This window comes from Sciurus vulgaris, assembly GCF_902686455.1.
Source record: "Sciurus vulgaris genome assembly, chromosome: X".
Taxonomy (NCBI): domain Eukaryota; kingdom Metazoa; phylum Chordata; class Mammalia; order Rodentia; family Sciuridae; genus Sciurus; species Sciurus vulgaris.
In genome coordinates, this window is record NC_136471.1 from 32,367,542 (window position 1) to 32,387,135 (window position 19,594).

The 19,594-nt window shown below is 45.6% G+C and overlaps 2 protein-coding genes and 1 pseudogene across 4 annotated transcripts in view; 1 reads left to right on the forward strand and 2 right to left on the reverse strand.

The window, feature by feature from the left end:
• Positions 1-187: 187 nt before the first annotated feature.
• AKAP14 (A-kinase anchoring protein 14) overlaps positions 188-19,594 on the reverse strand; it is an 83,642-nt gene continuing 64,235 nt past the window's right edge. Inside the window, exon 5 of one of the 2 annotated variants that reach the window (XM_079123441.1) lies at positions 188-344. In XM_079123441.1, the coding sequence (XP_078979567.1) occupies positions 213-344 (132 nt within the window). In that variant the 3' untranslated portion in view covers positions 188-212. Of the gene's footprint in view, positions 345-19,256; positions 19,456-19,594 lie in introns of those variants that run through there. The other variant, XM_079123440.1, reaches the window with a different exon arrangement.
• On the reverse strand, positions 2,663-4,889 carry LOC306650921 (E3 ubiquitin-protein ligase Praja-1-like; annotated as a pseudogene). Its single transcript has one exon. The product of its transcript is annotated as an E3 ubiquitin-protein ligase Praja-1-like (transcript).
• Positions 10,560-13,784, forward strand: LOC306650946 (rhox homeobox family member 1-like). Its single transcript, XM_079123450.1, has 2 exons — positions 10,560-12,329; positions 13,485-13,784. Exons 1-2 carry the CDS (start codon positions 11,950-11,952, stop codon positions 13,573-13,575), a joined length of 471 nt encoding a protein of 156 aa, XP_078979576.1. The 5' UTR covers positions 10,560-11,949; the 3' UTR covers positions 13,576-13,784.

Here is a 19,594-nt window from a genome sequence, read left to right on the forward strand (position 1 = left end):
GTTTGATCCTCAGCACCCCCAAAAAAAAATTCTTCACCCAACTCCTGGCTCTGGAGCCTAGTCTCTTCAGAGAAGTTTGTTAACTCGCTTTTGCAATAAACTTGCTGCTTGCTTACCATTCCTGGGTCATGATCCTCAATTCTTTGCTAAGCAGAGACAATGAATGCAATATCCCTGGACCATAACAGTAGCAAAAAGGGTAGCTCTGATCTTCACGGTGGTTCTGAGCATGGACAGGTCTTTGCACATTGCAGCACACAGGGTATCAGGACAACAGGACTCAGCCTCTTGCCAATCAATTGAATGCCACCAGATGGGACAAGTGAGATCCTTGGGTTGTATCCCTAGGCAAGGAAGAGAGAGGAAGGAGAAAAAGAAAGAACAATGATAAGAGAAAAGGACACTAGGAAGAGGTGCGTGTTGTGAGGAGCAGGAAAGGACCACCAGCCGAGGGAGGTGGCAGGTAGGAGCACAGGTCTAGAGCCTACATCCCCGTATGTCCTGGACACAGGATGAAGGGGTCTGACCCTCGACCTCCTCATCCACAAAACGGGGATATCTACAGTGTCCACCTCACTGGTGTTTCTGAGGGCCCAGGAGATCATAAACCATCGTCTCCTTTAACTCCACGTATCCAACCTGTCAGCAAACCCTGCGACTCCACCTCAGAACCCCTCCCCGCACCTTTCCCATTTCCTGCAACACACCTCAGAACTCACCACCACCTTAAGCCTGGGATCCTGCACCAGCCTCCCGTCCCTCTTCTTCCTACCTTTCCTCCTAGCACCATTCTCCACTCAGCAGCCAGTAACCCAACAGTGGGAGTGTGAAGTGGCCCCTGCCATGCCCCTGCTCCAACTTTTCTACGCTGCTGCTTGGGTTGGGCCCAGAGAAGGCACTTCATACTTGGTAACTGGCATTATTTTCTGTTTTCTAGGAATGCCGTGGGTTAGGTCAAGACAGAAGGTGCATCTGTTGAGGGGACACACGCTGTCCTGGCACACTTGCTGCACAGGGCTCAGACATGCAGCAGCCAACAGAGGCTTCCTGACTGAAGCACAGACAGGTCCATGTGGCATTTTCACAAGGAAATGTCTCACCAGACGTGGTGATGCACGCCTGTAATCCCAGTGGCTCCGAGGCTGAGGCAGGAGGGTAGTGAGTTCAAAGCCAACTTCAGCAACTTAGCAAGGCGCTAAGCCACTTAGTGAGACCCTGTCTCTAAACAAACAATAAAAAAGGACTGGGGGGCGCTGGGGTTGTGGCTCAGTGGTGGAGCGCTTGCCTAGCATGTGTGAGGCACTGAGTTCAGTTCTCAGCACCACATAAAAATAAATGAATAAAATCAAAGTCCATCAATATCTAAAAAATATTAAAAACAAAAAGAAAGACTGGGTATGTGGCTGAGTAGATAAGCACCCTAGGGTTCAATCCCTGGTACCAAAAAAAAAAAAAAAATCATATACTGCCAGAGGAACATAATCTCTTCTCTCCTCTCTTGAGCCCTTATGAGTTAAAAATAATAAATAAAATAAATGAAAATGAAAATGGCTAAAGTAGGAAATGCAAGGCTGCATGATATGGTCATTTGTAAAGATTTGTAATTATCAACTTGATTAACACTCACAACACACCCCTTAATGAGGAATGAATGTTAATCTCATTTTAAAAATTATTAAACTCAGCCAGGCACAGTGGTACACCCCTGTAATTGCAGCTACTTGGGAGGCTAAGGCAGGATGATCCCAAGTTTGAGGTTACCCTCAGCAACTTAGTAAGACCCTGTCTCAGAAAAAAAAAAAAAAAAACAACAGGGCCTGGGGTTGTGGCTCAGTGGTAGAGTGCTTGAATAGCATGTGTGAGGCACTCTGCTTGATAATTAGCATCACATAAAAATAAATAAATAAATAAATAAATAAATAAAGGTATTTTGTCCATCTACAACAAAAATATTACAAAAATACAAAGGGCTGAGGATGTAGCTCTGTGGTAGAGCACTCCTGGATTCAATTCCCAGTACAAAAAAAAAAAATCAAATTCAGGCAAAATTAGAATAGGATACCCACCAGATTAGCCATGCAGCAAGTATTGCGTAAAGTCAGGATTGAGACAGTAGCAGTCTGGATACAGAGCACACTTACCTCTCTGTCAGACTGTGATTTGCAGTGATTTTTGCCTAGGATGGACATCCATTGGGTATTTTTTTGGTTTTGGTTTTTTAGTTGTAGATGGACATAATACCTTTATTTTATTATTTATGTGGTGCTGATGATTGAACCCACTGCCTCACACATGTGAGGCAAGAGCTCCACCACTGAGCCACAACCCCAGCCCATCCTTGGATCTTTTTTTTTTTTTTTAACTGTGTAAAACCAAAAGTACTTTAATAAGCTTTTATGGCACTGCAATTATAGGAACATTAACCCAGAACATGCAACAAAAATTATTTTGCCTTTTGGACATAGTTAACAGATAAACTTGACATTACAATTAACAGCAACATATTCTACTGAATAAAACAAATGCCATTTATTCCAACTTTCAGGTTAGAAAATGTATGCTCTTACTGCCCACTCAAGTAGCATTTAGAAAGTTTAGTTTTCCCTTTCTAACCTCTAAAAGGCAGTATGATGTGTGTGTGTGTGTGTGTGTGTGTGTGTGTGTGTGTGTATGTGTATTATTATGGATTGAACCCAGGAGTGCTCTATCACTGAGCTACACCCCCAGCCCTTTTCTAACTTTTTACTTTGAGACAAGGTCTTGCCAAGATGCTGAGGCTGGCCTTGAAATTTCAATCCTCCTGCCTCAGTCTCCCAAGTTGCCGGAATTACAGGCATGTGCCCCGCCTGTATGATTTTTAATGCAACCATACACAACCATTTTCACATTGGAAATAATCACAAGGAATCAACAGGTTTAGTCTAATTGACCAAATGGTTTCATTTTCATTATTAATTTTCAGAGGGCTCCTGCAGTATTGTGGGTTTCAGTTATGGGGAAAATAAACAGACCAGGAGTAAAATGCCTTGGTCTTTAGAGTAGGGGAGGGAACATGCAGCGGCACACGGGGCATGTGCCTGACTTCTGAAGTCAGATGGACACACAGGGCTTGTGGAAATAGTGGTGGCATGGAAGCTCAGGGACCATCTCCCCCTTCACATATTCACTGCAGCAGATAGGACAGCACATCTCTTGGCCAACTGCACCATGATCTTCAGTGACCAGGATCTCAGGAAGAGCGTCAATGCTCTCCTTGCTTGCCAGTGGATTGGCCACCTCAACATCCACTGCCAGAGACTCCAGGTGTGCTAGGGCAGTCTCCATGGCTTGGGCCAGGCATTCCTCGAGTGCCATGTAGGTCAGGAACTGAGGATCCACGCAGGAAATGGCTTCGGCCACTCCTAAACCATCCGCAAATCCATCACAGAGGCTCCAATCCACTTCTAGATCTTCACTGATGCTGGAGTCATCTTCAAGGTTGTCGTTGCCATCCAGCACCAGAGTCGTTGTCCCCCTCATGGCTGCTCTCATTCTCATTGTACTGGAGCCAGGGAATTTCTCCTTCTTCCAGGGATGTCTGTTCCTCTTCCTGAAGCAATGGTTCTTGAGCTTCCTCGAGATAGCTGCTGCCATTGCTAACAGCACCTGCACTGGCACTGGCACTGGCGCTGGTGCTGGCACTGGCACTAGCACTAGCAATGGTGCTGGCACTGGCTCCAGCGCCCATGCCAGGGTTGGTGTCGGTGACGCTCACACTCACTCTAGCTTGTTGAGGTTCCCCGCTCTTCCTTTCCCGGCAGAGTCTCCCAACTTTCTCCACTGGAGGTTTTGCTCTTGACTTCGACACTTCCTGAGCAAAGTAGCGATCCATTCTTTGTCACTGTCAGAGTCTTCATCACAGTATTTGTAGTCATCGTCACTGTATGTCCAGAAGTCAGGGTCAGCCATGGTTCGTCACCTCCTTGGCACCTTCTCTGGTTTCACTTGGTCGTTCCTCGCTTCCCTCTTGTCTTCAGAGTACTTCGGCTCACAGTAGCCACTTGAACTCTCACCTCTTGCCTCTCTTTGCCAGGCCATCCGAGTGGCCTTCATCAGCATTGACAGCATCCCTCCACCTGGAAGTACTGTGTGGCATATCATCATCATCATCATTATCAAAAAATATTTTTGGTTTCACGCAGTTTGGACTTGCCAGATTTCGGACTTTGGGCTTCACCGCTGGTTCCTCTGCACTCTTTGAGGGGTTTTCCCCACCACCACAAATACTCACAGAAGCCCTACTGGGACGTGCAGTTAAGTTCTGCCCCCTTCTCTCCCTCTCCATACTGTCACCGTTTGTAGCCACCTTGCCTTCAGCAGAAGACATCTGAGAGGCCACACTATCTTGATTCGGGAACTCTGCTCTGCTAGCAGAGCATCTTGCCAGAGGGGTTGGGTCTACCTTGTCAAGCTCCTCTCGCATGCCGTGGTTAAAGCTAGAGAACTGGGGAGGCACCCCCGCCACAGACCTCGCCCCTTTCTCTGGCTCATACAGCTTATCATCCTTAAACTTGCCAGTTTTCCCTCTCAGTGGCGGTTGCTCAACAGACCCAGGCCGTCCTCTTATCATCTGCCCCAAAAGTGTCAATATGTCCAGAAGCCATTCCTCTTCTGCCACCCAAAGCCCTGTACTCTCTTGGCGGATAACTGGAATAGTCCTCATTATCAACAATCAGGCTGGTTCCTGAGCTCTCACAGTCGTCCCAACTACGATGAGTGGTAGCAAATGGTGATCAGCTCCTCTTGGTGGTTTAACTGGGTCCTGATCTATGCATTATGACTTCAGCTGTCGTCTTTCTCTGGCTGGCAATACTTTCCTGATGGCTCGTGGATGAACTGAAACCTGTCTGGACAGCAGCATGCTTTTCAGAGGGGCAGAGCCCTTGGACTTCCGACCGCCACCACTGCCAGAACTGCTGCTCTCCATTGAGTCTTTAACACACTGAAAGAATAATTAAAATTTCACATACACATTATGATTCAACTTAAGCATTCTGGTGAATCCTAGCACTCCTGGTGCCCACAGAGCAACACACACCTAAGGCACCTGAGACTGACTGAAGGTTAGATAACTCCAGAGTGCACCATGCAGGTCTGAGATGTGAGGGAACACTGAGCTGTCACACATGTCCCAGCTAGTGTACTGCACACCATGATTAGAACCCCTGGAGGTCTCTCATGTCATAACTGATTGAAAGCTACAGATGGATCATGAACTGAGCAGCCAAGATAGTGGGAGGAGGCAGAGTCCAGCAAGAGCCAGGCTCAGGAGGAGGCACCTGGCTGACAGTCAGAGAGAGGCTGTGGGACTGCCAGCCCGTGACCTCTTTTTGAGCTGATTTGGTCAGTCGCCACCTTGTTTTGTAAGAATTCTTAGCCAGACCGGAGAAACGTGAGGCAGTGGACACTTAGGCATGAGGAACAGTAGGTGAGGTCCCTAAGCCCCATGATACTTTAGGCTTCCTCAAAATGGTTCATTTTATTTCCTAAAATGGCGCTGAAGACAAAGGTAGTTGTGAAAGGGAAAACAGGAGAAATCCCTATCAAACTATGATATTGTGCACAGAACCCATTATTAGAAGTCATTTCAGTGTTCGGGATACGTACGCCTCCTACCACACCCACAAATCACTGTTGGAAGGAAGAGCCACAACACCCTCCATCTGTCCTGGTGCTCTGCTATTTGGCAATAAAATTGGATTATGTCTGAACAAGAGATCAAGTCGCTATTTCTAGAGCAAGGAAGGGAGGGTGGAAGGGGAAGGAGGCAGGGGAGGGTGGACTCTCACCCAGGTCCCTGTGCAGGAGCCCAGCACAGGGCACACGTGAGCTAGTGCGGAGGACCTGCAAGCAGAAGCGCCTCAGTGAAACAGCACAGGATGCGCGTGCACTATTGCATCCAGAGTGCAGGCGGTGTGAGCATTCTCCATGCACTAAGCACTGGGCAGGGGTTACACTTGCCCCTTGTGGTGTTGGATTCCTTGCTACAAACCCAGAGTACTTGGACTTTCTCAAGAGGTGCTTTGACTTTCTTTCACAGGATGTCTGAGCGCCCTATAACTAACTGCTGGGCAAACCCAGTCCTAAGATTCTACTCCCAGAGCTCCTGGCTGTGTGGAGTGCTCTGATTTGAGCATCACTGCAAATACTCAAAGCAAGTTGCCAGCTAACAAGTCATCTCCCCTTATTTTCTGACCCTTACTCTATTATTGGCTGCTGGATATGGAAGGCTGCCTAAATTAAAGGTCAGCAGAGGGCTGAGGTTGTGGCTCAGTGGTAGAGTGCTTGCCTAACATGTGTGAGGCTCTAGATTTGATTCTCAGCAATGCATATAAATAAATGAATAATATAAAGGTCTATCAACAACTTTAAAAATTTTTTTAAAGTCAGTATAAAACTTTACTTAAGTGATGCTATGAGGTTTTCCTATATCCACCTCCCACAGCCAAAGTGGCAGAAAAAAAAAAGAGGTAAGTCCCTCTCAGCTCAGGCTCCTGACCAAGGTGAGTGCAGTCAGCTGCACTGCAACAGAGAGACCCTTTTGTGTAGGCATGCACCCCCTCACCTCATCCACAGCCTTTTGGCATGCTTCGTGCCTATTTCAGGGCCTGCTTTTTGCGTATACATGCGACAGCGTTTTACACACCCAGGGACAGGTTGTAAAAAAAAGCCAATAGTTGGTTGACTAAAAATTAGTACCTGGCTTCCCACCTTAGGTAGGCATGCTTGACACTGGAAAGAGTCGCCACAACATGATCAGATCCCAATGCTGAGTACTCCTCCTGTCCCTACCCAGAGTCTGTGGAGGCACACAACTTGACCACAGCAACCAGGGCATGGAGCCTCAGCCCAGCTGAAGCCACTGATGATACCATATACCGCAGCATGGGAGTCTACCAGGACAGGGAAGAACTATATGGCCAGTGCCAGGATGATGATCCAGGCTCTAGTGAACTCCAGGAAGCTACCTTTTCCTGGGACTTGGAAGCCTTTTTGTCTCTCCTACTGTGAGTTCCCAGCACTTGGCTTCCTCCTGCCTTACAGCCAGGGCTTCAATGCTCTAATCTCTCTCTGCCTCTTCACTCCCAGAGAAATGCAATCCCAACCCCCAATGCACCCCCACCCTGGCTCCCTTGCACCTGGTGATTTTATTGGGAGAAGACAGGGAGGGCAAAATACTGCCTCAAACTTAGCGAGAATTGGAAAAAAGAAAAAAAAAAAAAACTTAGCGAGGAACAACAGCCCCAGGAGCAGTAGTGGAAGGTCATTCTGGCGTCAGAGTTCAAAGCCCCATGGACTAAGAGAGATGGTGGCAGGAATGGCCAGCCAGGAACTAAGACAGTCTGGGGACAGACAGCAGTCCCTCTACCTTACTGCTTTCACCACATGCTTCCTGCAGGATTGGGAGAGAGTTTTCAAATGTATTCCATGTCCATACCTGGTTGTGAGGTAGGACCCAAGCTCAAGGCAGCACCCATTTTCCTTGGAACAGGGGCTGGGTGCAGGCCTCCTGTCCCCTGGGGCCCCTTCTCACCCTTCTTGAGCAAAGGCCACCCTGGATCCAAGGCCGATGGGACCCACCTTCCCTTGGGCATCAGGGCAGGGGCAATGCCTTCTGGGCACCAAGGTAAATATTTTCATGCAGCCTTTCAGTCAATAGTGTGGAAACTGCCCTGACGTTAGCCTTCTGGGAACACAATTTGATTTGATCCAGGGCCTGATGAGGGTGAGGAGAGTAAGGCATGGCTGGTGGTAGAAGTGGAGGGTCAGATTCTGCTCTTAAGTTTTTAAGAATGTAATCATAGGGGATGGAGTTGTGGTTCAGTGGTAGAGTGCTTGCCTAGCATGTGTGAGGCACTGAGTTCGATTCTCAGCACCACATATAAATAGATGAATAAAATAAAGGTCTATCAACATCTAAAAAAAATTTTAAAAAAGAATGTGTTCATAATACTTAACTGTGATTTTTCAAAATAGTGCAAAAAGTATTGTTCATCTGGAAGTCTGAGTTTGAGGTTGCCTCCTTCAATTGAGTGTGGAGGGAAATCCATCCCTCAAGCTTGACATAACAGCACAGTGTACAGAGGAAGCTGTGTGGCAGTACAGGTATTGAAAGCGAGCTTGAAAGTGCAGCACTTCGTTTCATCTGCAGCTACAGATGTTGAACATTTGTGCATTTCTCCCCCAAAACGGAAGCTTGCACCATGCATGTGACTGAAACCCGTGTGCAGGTCACCAGAGCTGAAATAAGTTATTTGGCAGAGCAGACATTCTAAAACCTGCTTCAGGATGTGGACAGCTTCTCTTGAGACAGTCTGAGGTTGGCGTGTTTTTGTTGTCTTTTCCATGTTTAGGGAGGCATTTTTGAACTTTGGAAGCTTTGTAAATGTAAAAGGACATAAGGAATCCTCAGCTTAAGGAAATTTCTCATTGTGAGAGGGTTCATCATTAAAAAACAAAACAAAAAAAACACAAAATCTTCCAGACCCTATGTATAATTAAATATATATGTACAATAGCAGTATATGGTCTATATATACTTGCGTACATGTGCAGGGACACATACACAAACCTATATACATATCAGGGAAGACTTTTTTTTCTTTTTTTGGTACTGGAGATTGAAATCAGGATGCTCTACCCCTGAGCTACATCCTCAGCCCATTTTTTTCCTTTGGTACTAGGTATTGAATGCAGGGGTGCTTAACCACTGAGCCACATCCCCAGCCCTTTTTGGTTTTTGAGACAGGGTCTCTGAGTTGCTTAGGGTCTCGCTAAGGTGCCAAAGCGGGCCTCAAACTTCTGATCCTCCTGCCTCAGCCTCCCAGGTGGCTGGGATCACAGGTATGTGCCACTGTGCCAGGCTAAGTCCTTTTATTTTTTATTTTGAGACAGGGTCTCACTACATCTCCCAGGCTTGCCTTGAACTTGGGATTCTCCTGCCTTAGCCTCTTGAGTAGCTAGGATTACAAGTGTGCCCTCTTGGGTAGGGAAGGCTTCCATGTGAAGAAAATCGGTAAGGTGGGAATAAATGCATTATCTCTGTCATTGAATTGATGAGCACAATCAATGACACAGTATACATAAGTACCTGACATGATACCTAGTCACAGAATAAGCCATCAGAAACATTCACTACTGTTACTCAGTAATACACAACACACACACACACACATACAAACACCCCTCCTGTTATCACTAGAAGACCTGGCATGTGTGGCATAACAAAAAGAGGTCTGATTGGGAGGCACTCACTCAGCTCTTTTAGAGATACACACTGAAATATTTACTGATGAATTGATGATGTTTAGATTCACATCCCAGAAATCCAGATGTAGATGCAAATGTGTTGCATAGGGATTCATAAAACCAGATTGTCTAGGAATAATTGTTGAAACTGGGTGATGGGAACATGGGGTTCATCTTGTCTTTCTCTCTGCTTTTATATGCCTGACACTTGATGGCATTAAACACCTGTAATGATCAGGGTAGCAAATTCAAATGCTGCCAAGGCCAGGCAGGTAACATCAATGAGAGAAGCAAGCAGGGTGGAGATGGGCATAGTGGGGAAGAATATGCCTCTTACAAAGGGGATAGCCAATACTCAGTTCCAGCTCAGTGCTGCTGCCTAGGAATGCTGGGCCAGGACTGCCAGATTTTTCCATCTTTCAAGATGGTCAAATAGCAAAACATTTGCATAAAACCTTCAGTTCCTTAAACATTGACCACGAACTGAAGTATGTTTGATCAAAAAGTACACTGGTCATCTAAATCAGGTCTACAGAGCAGACTCAGGTCACAGCTGCCAATTTGCAAACTGCCTGAGATGCCCATTGCAAATCATTTTCACTCCATGGAACAGAAGTTAATTGAAAGCACTTTAAGGCCAACACTCCTCAACTGCCATTGTTCTGTGCTGACAGTTTTAACTGTCAGTCCTGCTTCTGCATATACTTTCTCTCTGCCCTGCATCCCTGCCTGAAGTTTCTTCTCTTTATCTTTCACACTCCTTATCTAGTTCTGATCTTAAAGTTCTGAGAACTAAACACCAAAGCATCACAAGTGTCCCAGTCAGGGCTGACTTGATCTTTCTAGGACATTTTGTAGCTCTTCTTAAGATAAGCAGGGTGCTTGGGGGAGCTTTAAGAAATGTTATGCTCAAGGTTCAAGGCAACAGAATGTGAAGAGGAGGGCATCCTAGAGAGGAAAAGGGGATTTTATGAAACTACAGTCTCTTGTGATCAAGAAATGTTTTCTTGAATTTCAGTAGTTCTCTCCATTTCCTTTTTTTTTTCTTCCTGTAAAAATATTTTTCTAAATGCTTTTTAAAATATTAAATTTTAATCTCACTACAAATGGAAGCAGGAAGGACCTCATGCAGTGTAAGCATTCTTGTTTGTGATCAGCTTTGAACAGGGTTTCACACTTGGACCTTTGTCACAAGCGGCAAGGAGGAGTCAATGAGAATAATTTTGGTCCAAATCAATTGACTTTTATTTAATGCTAATCACACAAGTATTATAATTATCTTAACTCTTCACACATTACTTAATCCATAAGTTAGAATAGTATAAGCCCCGAGTAAGCAAGACTCACTCCTTATTTAGACCCGTTCCTAAGGTCCACTCCTATGCAACGTGTCTTAAGTCGAAGGGCAGCGACTTCCAGTGATCAGTCAGGAGGACAGCCCAGGAGATCTTGCTGAGGAACTCCCTTCAGCCGGAGTCCCGATCGGTGAGGATGGTTGGATGGCGAAGGAGTACAACGAGGTCACGGCAGGCACGCTGGGCAGAGATGTCTCTGGCAGAGCGACGCTGGGTACACACACGGGGTAGCAACGCTGTCGTGGAAGACGAGGGCGAGGCAGCTCCACGGTTAGCTCCACGTCTTGGTCACAATCGGGACGACAGATGTTCCAGGCCAATGCGAGCAAGTCAGTGAGAATCCTCCAGGCTTGGTGCAGCACTGGCATCATCGATTGGAGACTGAGCAAGGTTCGGTCATCAGTCTTCATAAATCCTTTCTTATCGAATTCTGCCAGCCAGTCTTGGCGGGAGTCAGTCACATATGGTTATCTTACTAGGGGTAAACATTACATCATCACAGCACTCAAGTTGTTTTTACAAGTTATGTTTTGCAGAATACACATCACACAAGTTGTCACACATTTATTTTGCTCCTTACAACCTTTATGTGAATTGAGTATCAAAATTGTGGTGTGTTTGGGCATTCTCAAGGGACTAATGGGGCTTCTTGTAGAGTGTGTCTCAACACCCAGAATGTTCTAGCATCACAGCACCAATGTGCAGCTGCATCCCTTATGGGAGTTGGCAGGTTTGTCTTTCAGTGTTCTTGATGGACCTGAGAGCAAGCTGTCCCTTAGTGGATCAGGTCAGATTAATTCCTAGCCTGTGACATGTACAGGTTGGGAATTATGGAGGATGGGATGAGATGTTCTCCAAATGTTCACTTAAGGGGTCCTGTGGTCAGTGTGGTATCTCAATTCCTCCCTTTCTCTCCACCCCTAAATCAACTTGCAATTCAGCAGAGTCCCTTCTGTAGGGTCCTAGTTGGAAACCAGGTGGAGTATTCAGTTAAGTTGCACGTTTGGCCCCTTTTCTGTTCACGCCCCCTGTTGGCACGATTTTTCTCCACAAGACCCTTATTTTTGGCCACACCCCATTACTTGCTTGCCTAACCAAGTTCCACCCACAGCCACTGGTTATGAATGGAGAGCCGATAGTAATCCTTTGAAATAGAGCCTGAGCTGTCCCCGGGCCTAAGTTGCCCCAGAACCCTAGAAACCATTGTGAAGTTGCAGATCGAGGGGGAACACCACGCTGTTACCCCGGCTGTGTTCCCAGAGTGCACTGCGGTCACAGAAACTGCGAGGCTTCTCGAGCAGCAGCCATGGATGGCGAGGACCAATACTGTGGTTCCAACTACTATGGCCTGGGAATGTATGAGGTGGATATGAATGTTGAAGAGCAAGGTGTGGCAGTGGAAGCCGCAAAAGCAGGAAGTGGCCACTTTGGTGAAAATGTAGGCCTCTTCGACAACAAGAAGCTCGAGAGTGACATGATCCAGGAAGGCGATGTAGGCCTTGTGGGTCACGGCAGTAGCCTGGAGCCCCGGCGACAGCCGCAGCCTATGGAGAGGGAAGAATTGGCTGCAGTGGTTCCGCTGCCCCGACGCAGGCGTCCTCGAATCCAGTACAAGTTCTCGAAGTGGCAGTTGCAGGAACTGGAAAGTCTTTTCCAAGAATCTCAGTACCCTGATGTCCTCAGCAGGTAAGTGGCCGGCTCTGGGAGGCGCTCGGGCTCCGGGGGGTTCAGGTTCTTTTGGGTCACTTTTCCCTCTCCCGATCCCCGCCCTGCCCCGCGCGTCTTGAGCAGAAGCCTGTAGGGTCTTCGCCTGCCTTTCTGCTATGTGGGGTTTGCCTTGTGGGAATCGCGTCAACATTTTTGAGCAGTATTGTCATGAATTAGTTCTGGAAACTGGTTGGTGGCTGGTGGTTGTTTTGTTTTGTTTCAAAATTGTAGTAAAATACACAAAACCTTGAAATTTATTATCAAACCACTTTTGAAGTGTGGACAAAAGCAGTATTAAGGATTTACATATTTACATGTTGTTGCGGGACAGAACTCCAAAAACATCTTCATCTGACCAAAATGAAACTCAAAATCCATTAAACAATTTCCTTTCCCTGCCCCCTCATCCCCCGCCCGCCTCAGAACCCAGTAACACCATTTTACTTTTTATCCTATGAATTTGATTACTCTAGGTGTTTCATATAAGTGAGATCCTATGGTGTTTGTCTTGGTGTCTTTGGCAATCGCCTTATATCTTTTTGTGTAATGTCTTTAAGGTTTTTCCATGTCGTAGCATGTGCCAGAATTTCCTTCATTTCTGAGGCTGAGTGATATTCTAGTATATGGAACTATCAACTATTTTTAAAATCTCTTGCCAGATATAATTTTTGAATATTTTCTTCCATTCTGTGGTTACCTTTCCACTCTCTTGATTATGTGTTTTGATTCATAGAAGTCTTTACTTTTGATAGTCCACTTTATTTTTCTTTTATTGTGTATTCTGGAGGTCTGCTTTTGTAAATTAAATTTTATTGGGATCAGAAGAATGAGGTACTGTCATGCAACTTCAGTACTATAGCCTTCCTGTATTTAAAATTTGTATAACTTGTTCCTCAGATGTTTGGGTTATTTTTTAACATAGACAAGTTATCTGTTTGGACTACTGAACAATTAGTGTCACCTTAAATTTTGTGATGAGGTAAAACCCTTTCTAAAGCAGACTTTTCCAGGGGATTACATAATAGTATGCTTGGGTAGTTGTGAGGTGAGATTGTAAATTTCAAACAAGCCCAGAATTATATTTATTTCATCCATAACACCCAATGCTGAATATCTGTGGTTTTCTCTCCACAGAAGGGAACTTGCAAGACGTGTATATGTGGCTGAAACCAAAGTGCAGGTTAGTAAGTCTGAAAATGGCACTCTGCCTGAACAGTTATTTTAAAACCTGCTTTAGGGTATGCACAGCTTTGTGCTTGAAGTTTTCAAGTTAATGTGTTTTTATTGTATTTTTATATTTGCAAACAAGTTTTGGATTTTGGTGTAGTCATGGGTGGAAAATGAAGTAAGTAAACTCCAACTTGTGGTCTCTTTCCCATTGCCCAAGGGAAAGCAAATTTCCTAAAGGAAAAAACAAACAAAACAATTCTATGTACAATGTTAAATATATGTACATATATATCTGAATAATTATAAAAATATATAATACAGAGATGTATGGGCATATATTCAATAAATAAAGTTCAATTCCTTCTATCATGGATATATTTTAAGCTGCACCTCTGTGCTGATTCACATTGGGACTCAGATTGCCTTGGAAGTATTCAAATTGATGCAGGGAGGAACAAGTATTTAAGATGTTTGAATTGTACTATTTCTTCTTCTTCTGGTACTAAAGATTGAACCCAGGGGAGCTTTATCACTGAGCAACAGCCTGAGCGCTTTCTACTTTTTTATTTTGAGACAAGGTCTCATTAAGTTGCTGAAACTAGCCAGGCATGATGGTGCATGCCTGTAATCTCAGCAGTTTGGGTGGGTGAGGCAGGAGGATCACAAATTCAAGGCCAGCCTCAGCAATTTAGCAAGGTCCTAAGCAACTCAGCGAGACCCTGTCTCTAAATAAAATATTTAAAAAGGCTGGGGATGTGGCTCAGTGGTTAAGTGCCCCTGGGTTCAAGCCCCAGTACCAACAAAGAAAAAAAAGTTGCTGAAGCTGGCCTTGAACTTGGAGTCTACCTGAGTTTCCCAAGTCACTGAGATTACAGGCATGCACCACCACACCAGGCTTGTACTAAGTTATTTAAACTAAGCATAAGCACTAAATGAGTGGATTTATACATATTGGGATGAGGGGGAAATAATTGACCCATAGAACACATTCTGTGTGTAACTGATATATGTTTAGTTAAACTGAGGCTGATATGACCACATAACCTGAAAAGCAAAAGTACCTGGTGCTCTCTCCTGTCTGCTGCCCTGGCCTTCACCTTTTTTTTTTTTTTTTTTTTTTTTGCCTTCACCTCTTGAACAACATCACTGGGTCTTCACCTGCCTTTGGACTGCAGGTTGGGGGGCTTCCTTGTAGAGATCAAGGTCAATATTTTCATACAGTATTGATGTGAATCAAGTCTTTGTCAGTTTAGAGTAAAGATAATAGAGTGACCACCTTTAATTTTAATTTTTTCAGGATACTGTGATGTGTCCACCTAAAAACATTGCTAAAACATAGTAACATTATAGTTGGAACATACATGGTTGAAATATATAACAAATGTTTGCAAAAACTTTGGAAATTTGTATACAGAGTGAAACCAGCAAAAAGAATAATATTGAATTAATTTCACTTAAACCAAGAAGATTGAAAGGGTAAGAAAAATTTATCTGGGATCAAAATACCCCTTGAAGATTCCACATTAAATGCATATATAAGTCTTCTTGAATATTTTCTAACATGGGAAGATTTATTTTTCTATTTTGGTGGTTCTATTTTAAAGAGTTGGGTTTTGTGGAATAGGTGTGTGTTTGGGGTGTAGCCCTCTTTTCAGGGTAGATAACTACCTGTATTAATTATGGATTGTTCATTCCTTCAGGCAGTGATGACTAAAATGTAGGCAGGTCATAGGATCAAACAGTGACTCCCTGAGACCAAAAACCAAAGTGATACATTCAAAACAACAACAAAAAAGGAAAGAAACTTCAGGATGACCTTACTATTATTATTAGCTTTGCTGCAGCATGCACGTGTGAGTGCAGTGATGGAAACAGGCTGTGAGTATGATGGTGGGTGCCCAGAAAAGCAGCCCCACAAAGCAAGCCACTGAGCCCTGGTGTACTAATGCCACATGCCAGGCTCCAGTGTCAGGCCTGGCCCAGGTGGGAGAAGTCGGGAAGCAGCTTGGAGCATTTCTTAGGTGTTCAGGCAAAGTCAGAGGAAAAGAAAATCTGAAAGTATGGTGGGTTGCTTTTGCCCTCCCTGGGTCACATGTCTCTCTATGGAGTTCTAAAGGGAACTTGAGCCACAGGACACAACTGAGGGAAAGTCCAGATGTTCTCATCTACTTCCAAACTCTCTAGGGAGAATTTCCCAAGAAACTTAACATGCAAATTCCCCTTCTCTTTTGCAAATATAATAGAAGTGTTTTAGGAAACTAGTCTTGGGAATACAGACTTAATATCAGCCCACACCATCAGTCCCTTGTAAGCTTCATGTTTACGTAGACTTGAGGGGCAGAACCTTTGGATCCCCCTCAGCCCGAGCTTTCTTACACATGCCTTCTTTAAATTATACATTCATGTAGCTGAAGGAGGCGTGAGGGCAGGGAGGCCATTTGGGTCATTTACAATTTGCAGTGGAGAACTTACCAAAGAATTAAATACAGTGGAAAGCTCATCAAGCAGGAGGCTGAGAGGATAATGACACCTGACAGGATTTTTTCCTTTTGTATTTTAATATTTGCGATTTTGATTGCAGCTTTGTGCCTTAGGAATGAGGGACAGCTTTTGCATGTCCTGGTTGAACAGTGGGGCCAAGGGTGCCCCTCCATGCTGGTCAATGGCACCACTGTCCAGGATCTGGGAAATGTAGCTGAAACTGTGAGCTGACTTTGTCCAGTCTCCAGAAAGGTTGGGAGGCGGTGGCAGGTTGCAGGGAGCGAGACTGACAATGGGTTGTGTTGCTCTCATTCCCTTGACACTATCAAAGCAGCGTCCAGGCCTCCACTCCAGATCCCTTTCAGTTCTCACGAGGTTTCAGAGGTAAATGATGCAGTGGCCACCCTGAAGGGAACCCCCTGCCAAAGTCCCACATGCTCCTTCCTTTTGAATATTGACTTCACCCTGAGCAGGGGCTTTTCAAACAGGGAGCTGTACTCCTCCATGTGACTTTGATGGGGCCCACATGTTGTCATGGCCAACATCCCCACAAACAGGGTGAAACTATCCCTAGTGAGGGAGCAGGAGGCAGCATGGCCCAGGGACAGCTGCCAGGATGCAGACTGTGCAGGTGTGGGGTTAGCATGAGGGACCAAGAGCCACTCACAAGTTAGACCTGCATCCAACACCTGCAAGAAAGCAGTGAAGAACATAAGACTGGAAGGAGGAAAGTAAGGCACCTGGCCTTTTCCAGAGCAGGGCACAGGCCTGGTGCTCACCAAGGATGAGCTGAAGGAGGGGGTAGGGCGTTTAGTCTCCTAAGGTTGTTCTGTTTGCTTGTTTGTGGTGCTGGGGATGGAACCCAGGTCCTCCTGCACTCTAGGCAAGTCCTTCCCTACTGAGCTATAACCCAGGCCCCCTGAGGCATTTGAGCAATAAGAAAATAGCTTTTGGTGGGAGAGCACTTGCCTAGGAGGTGTGAGGCCTGGAGTTCCATTACCAGAACTTCGAAACCCTAAAGCAACAGAAACAAAAAAGTTTCTGCTGTGCAAATTAAAAATCCAAGTGACCTATAGAACTGCATGATGTCTCTTTTACCATTATGACATTAACTTCAATGTACTAAACCAATCCCTTTTCCTTCTGATTTTAGGCTTGGTTTAAGTATAGGAGAGCCAAGCATAGGAAATATATGAGGGAAACCCTCCTGAGAAATGCACCTACTTCTACCCAGCATGATGATGATGCCATGATGGAGGGGCCCTAGAATGCCATCCTTCTTCTGGAACAAGATTGTTGATTATGTTTATCTGTTGGCACTGATGCCCAACATGCACTTATTTCCTCAGCAGTTATAATGGCAATAAAGAAGTGAGTTATCAATATAGTTGTCTTCATGTATACTGGGGTATTTAATATATGGAGGTTAATTTTTCCAGAAGGGACATTTCAGCATAATAACAAGGAGCTCTGCATTAATGAGGTGACATGCCTGGGTCACCATCAGAAGGCCCTGCAAATCACAGTTTCCTAAATGCTATGGGGGTTCACGCTGACTGTTACATTTATCTGTGTTCCCTCATTTTGAACACTTGCTTGTGTCAGCAGAGTGGGTGTGTGCAGTGTGGTGCCTGCACAAAAGAAGACTGGTTTTGCTACCTGAAGGCTCCTTGCCCAGTTGGGAGTGCCGAAAAAATCTAAGAATACACATGTGTATGCCCCTGCCTCACAGGATGATATTTTTTTTCCGTGCTGGGGATTGAACCCAGGGCCTTATGCTTGCAAGGCAAGCACTCTACCAACTGAGCTATATCCCCACCCCACAGGATGATTTTGAAAGCTGATACTCTTATTGCCCAGTGTGGACTCTTTTTTCCCTTAACACTGAGGTTTCTCAGTGCTTTAAGTAGCCTCAGTACTACAAGGCCTGTACAAATAAGTCCAGGACACTGTTAGACCCAGCCCTGACATCCTATCCACTCTGGCCCCCCAGCTGAAACTGAGAGCCCAAGAGTGCTCAGCATAAATCCATTAATCCTCAACATCCGGTCTGACTCACCACAGCAGAGAATATTGTTTTCACATTCCAGCTGCCTGGAAAAAGGCAAAAGAAGTGAATGTCATTCATATATAGTGTGCCTGTCTCCACTGAGACAGGTATAATATAATCAGAACCTGGGAGAGCTAACGCGGAAGTGGCCGAGAATCAAACTTCCAGACCTCTATTTTAACTACAATTACTTAGAACCAAAGGGCAGGTGAAAGGCTAGGACACCAAAAACTCTTTATTGGACAAGGATGTGGTCTCCACGTAGATGTGGAAAGGAACTTTTGAATAAAGAGAAGAATTACTGAATGTATACAAAGTAGGGAATGAAGTTTGTTCTGAGTTGTTTTCACGAGAGCCAAAGTACATTTATCTGTGTTCCATTCAGCTTGAGCCATGGCTGGATTCTTCCCAGGGGTGGTGGTAGGGGGACTTCCCCAAAGGACTGACCATCCCAGATGGGGCCACTCAGGACTCCCAAGAAAGGAACACTGTAGGGCAGGCCCATCAGACCAAAGCACTGATTAGGAATTCCAGCAGTCAGAGGGGCCTCTGCTTCCGCACAGTGAACAGCCAGAGGAGAGATGTTCTTCCTAGCTAGTTCCAAATGAAGGGTGTCGGTTATGGAGCTTAAACAGGGTTTCAGGACTGTGTCTCAGAGCTAGGGCTGGTCTCTGGGTTTGCCAGCATGTTGTATCTTTCCCTGTTTCAGGCCATGACCACACACGTGTACCCATGCCTGGGAATGTTCAAGGTTCCAGCTTTGTTCTGGTCTACCAGGGACAACAAGCTTCTGTCCAGGTCACAGAGCCATACAGGCACTCTGGTTCTCAGTGAGGACACAGAAAGATAGCAGGGGAGACTCGAGGACTCCACAACCTCAGTTCTGATCATGGGTGTCGTCTGATAATTGGTCGCCGTGCACACATATGGTTGTACCGTTGTCCACACTTTGGTCTGGTGTTGATGTGACTCCTGGAAGAAAGGGTGCAATCCTGCAAGTCAAGTAAGGGAGTTACAACAGCACCCCTCATGGGCTCCCTTATTCTGGTCTGACTTGGCAGGGGCTGGGGTTCTCATTGCTTCCTGGCTCCCCCACAGAGTTGGTTGCCTCATCACATGGCCCTCATCCTAAGAAGGCTGCCCATCACTTCTACTCTGGGATTCACCCCAGATTTCTTATGCTCCTGCCCTGTAAGCCAAGGCTGTAGGGATGTCCCCGGGAGAGCAAATCCTTGCCTCAGCCGCCTCCTTTTCACAGACACATGCTTAGTTTCCTCCCACACAAGAACAGCACATTAGCAAATGATCTCGGGCCCTGCAGCAAGAAGATGGCAATGACCGCCAAGTAGTCCCTTCCTTTCGTGCTGCCTGTCCCAACAGAGTACTTTGTCTTCTGGGGACACCCTGTTAAAAGGAAGAGAACAAGGTAGTTTCTCTACAGTGTGGGTGGCTTTCACTGGCATCCTGTCCACTCCCTTGCTGGTACAGAAGAAGGACCCAAGCCCCTGAGGGGCTTGGGAGGAGATGAGGTACTGGGAGGGCA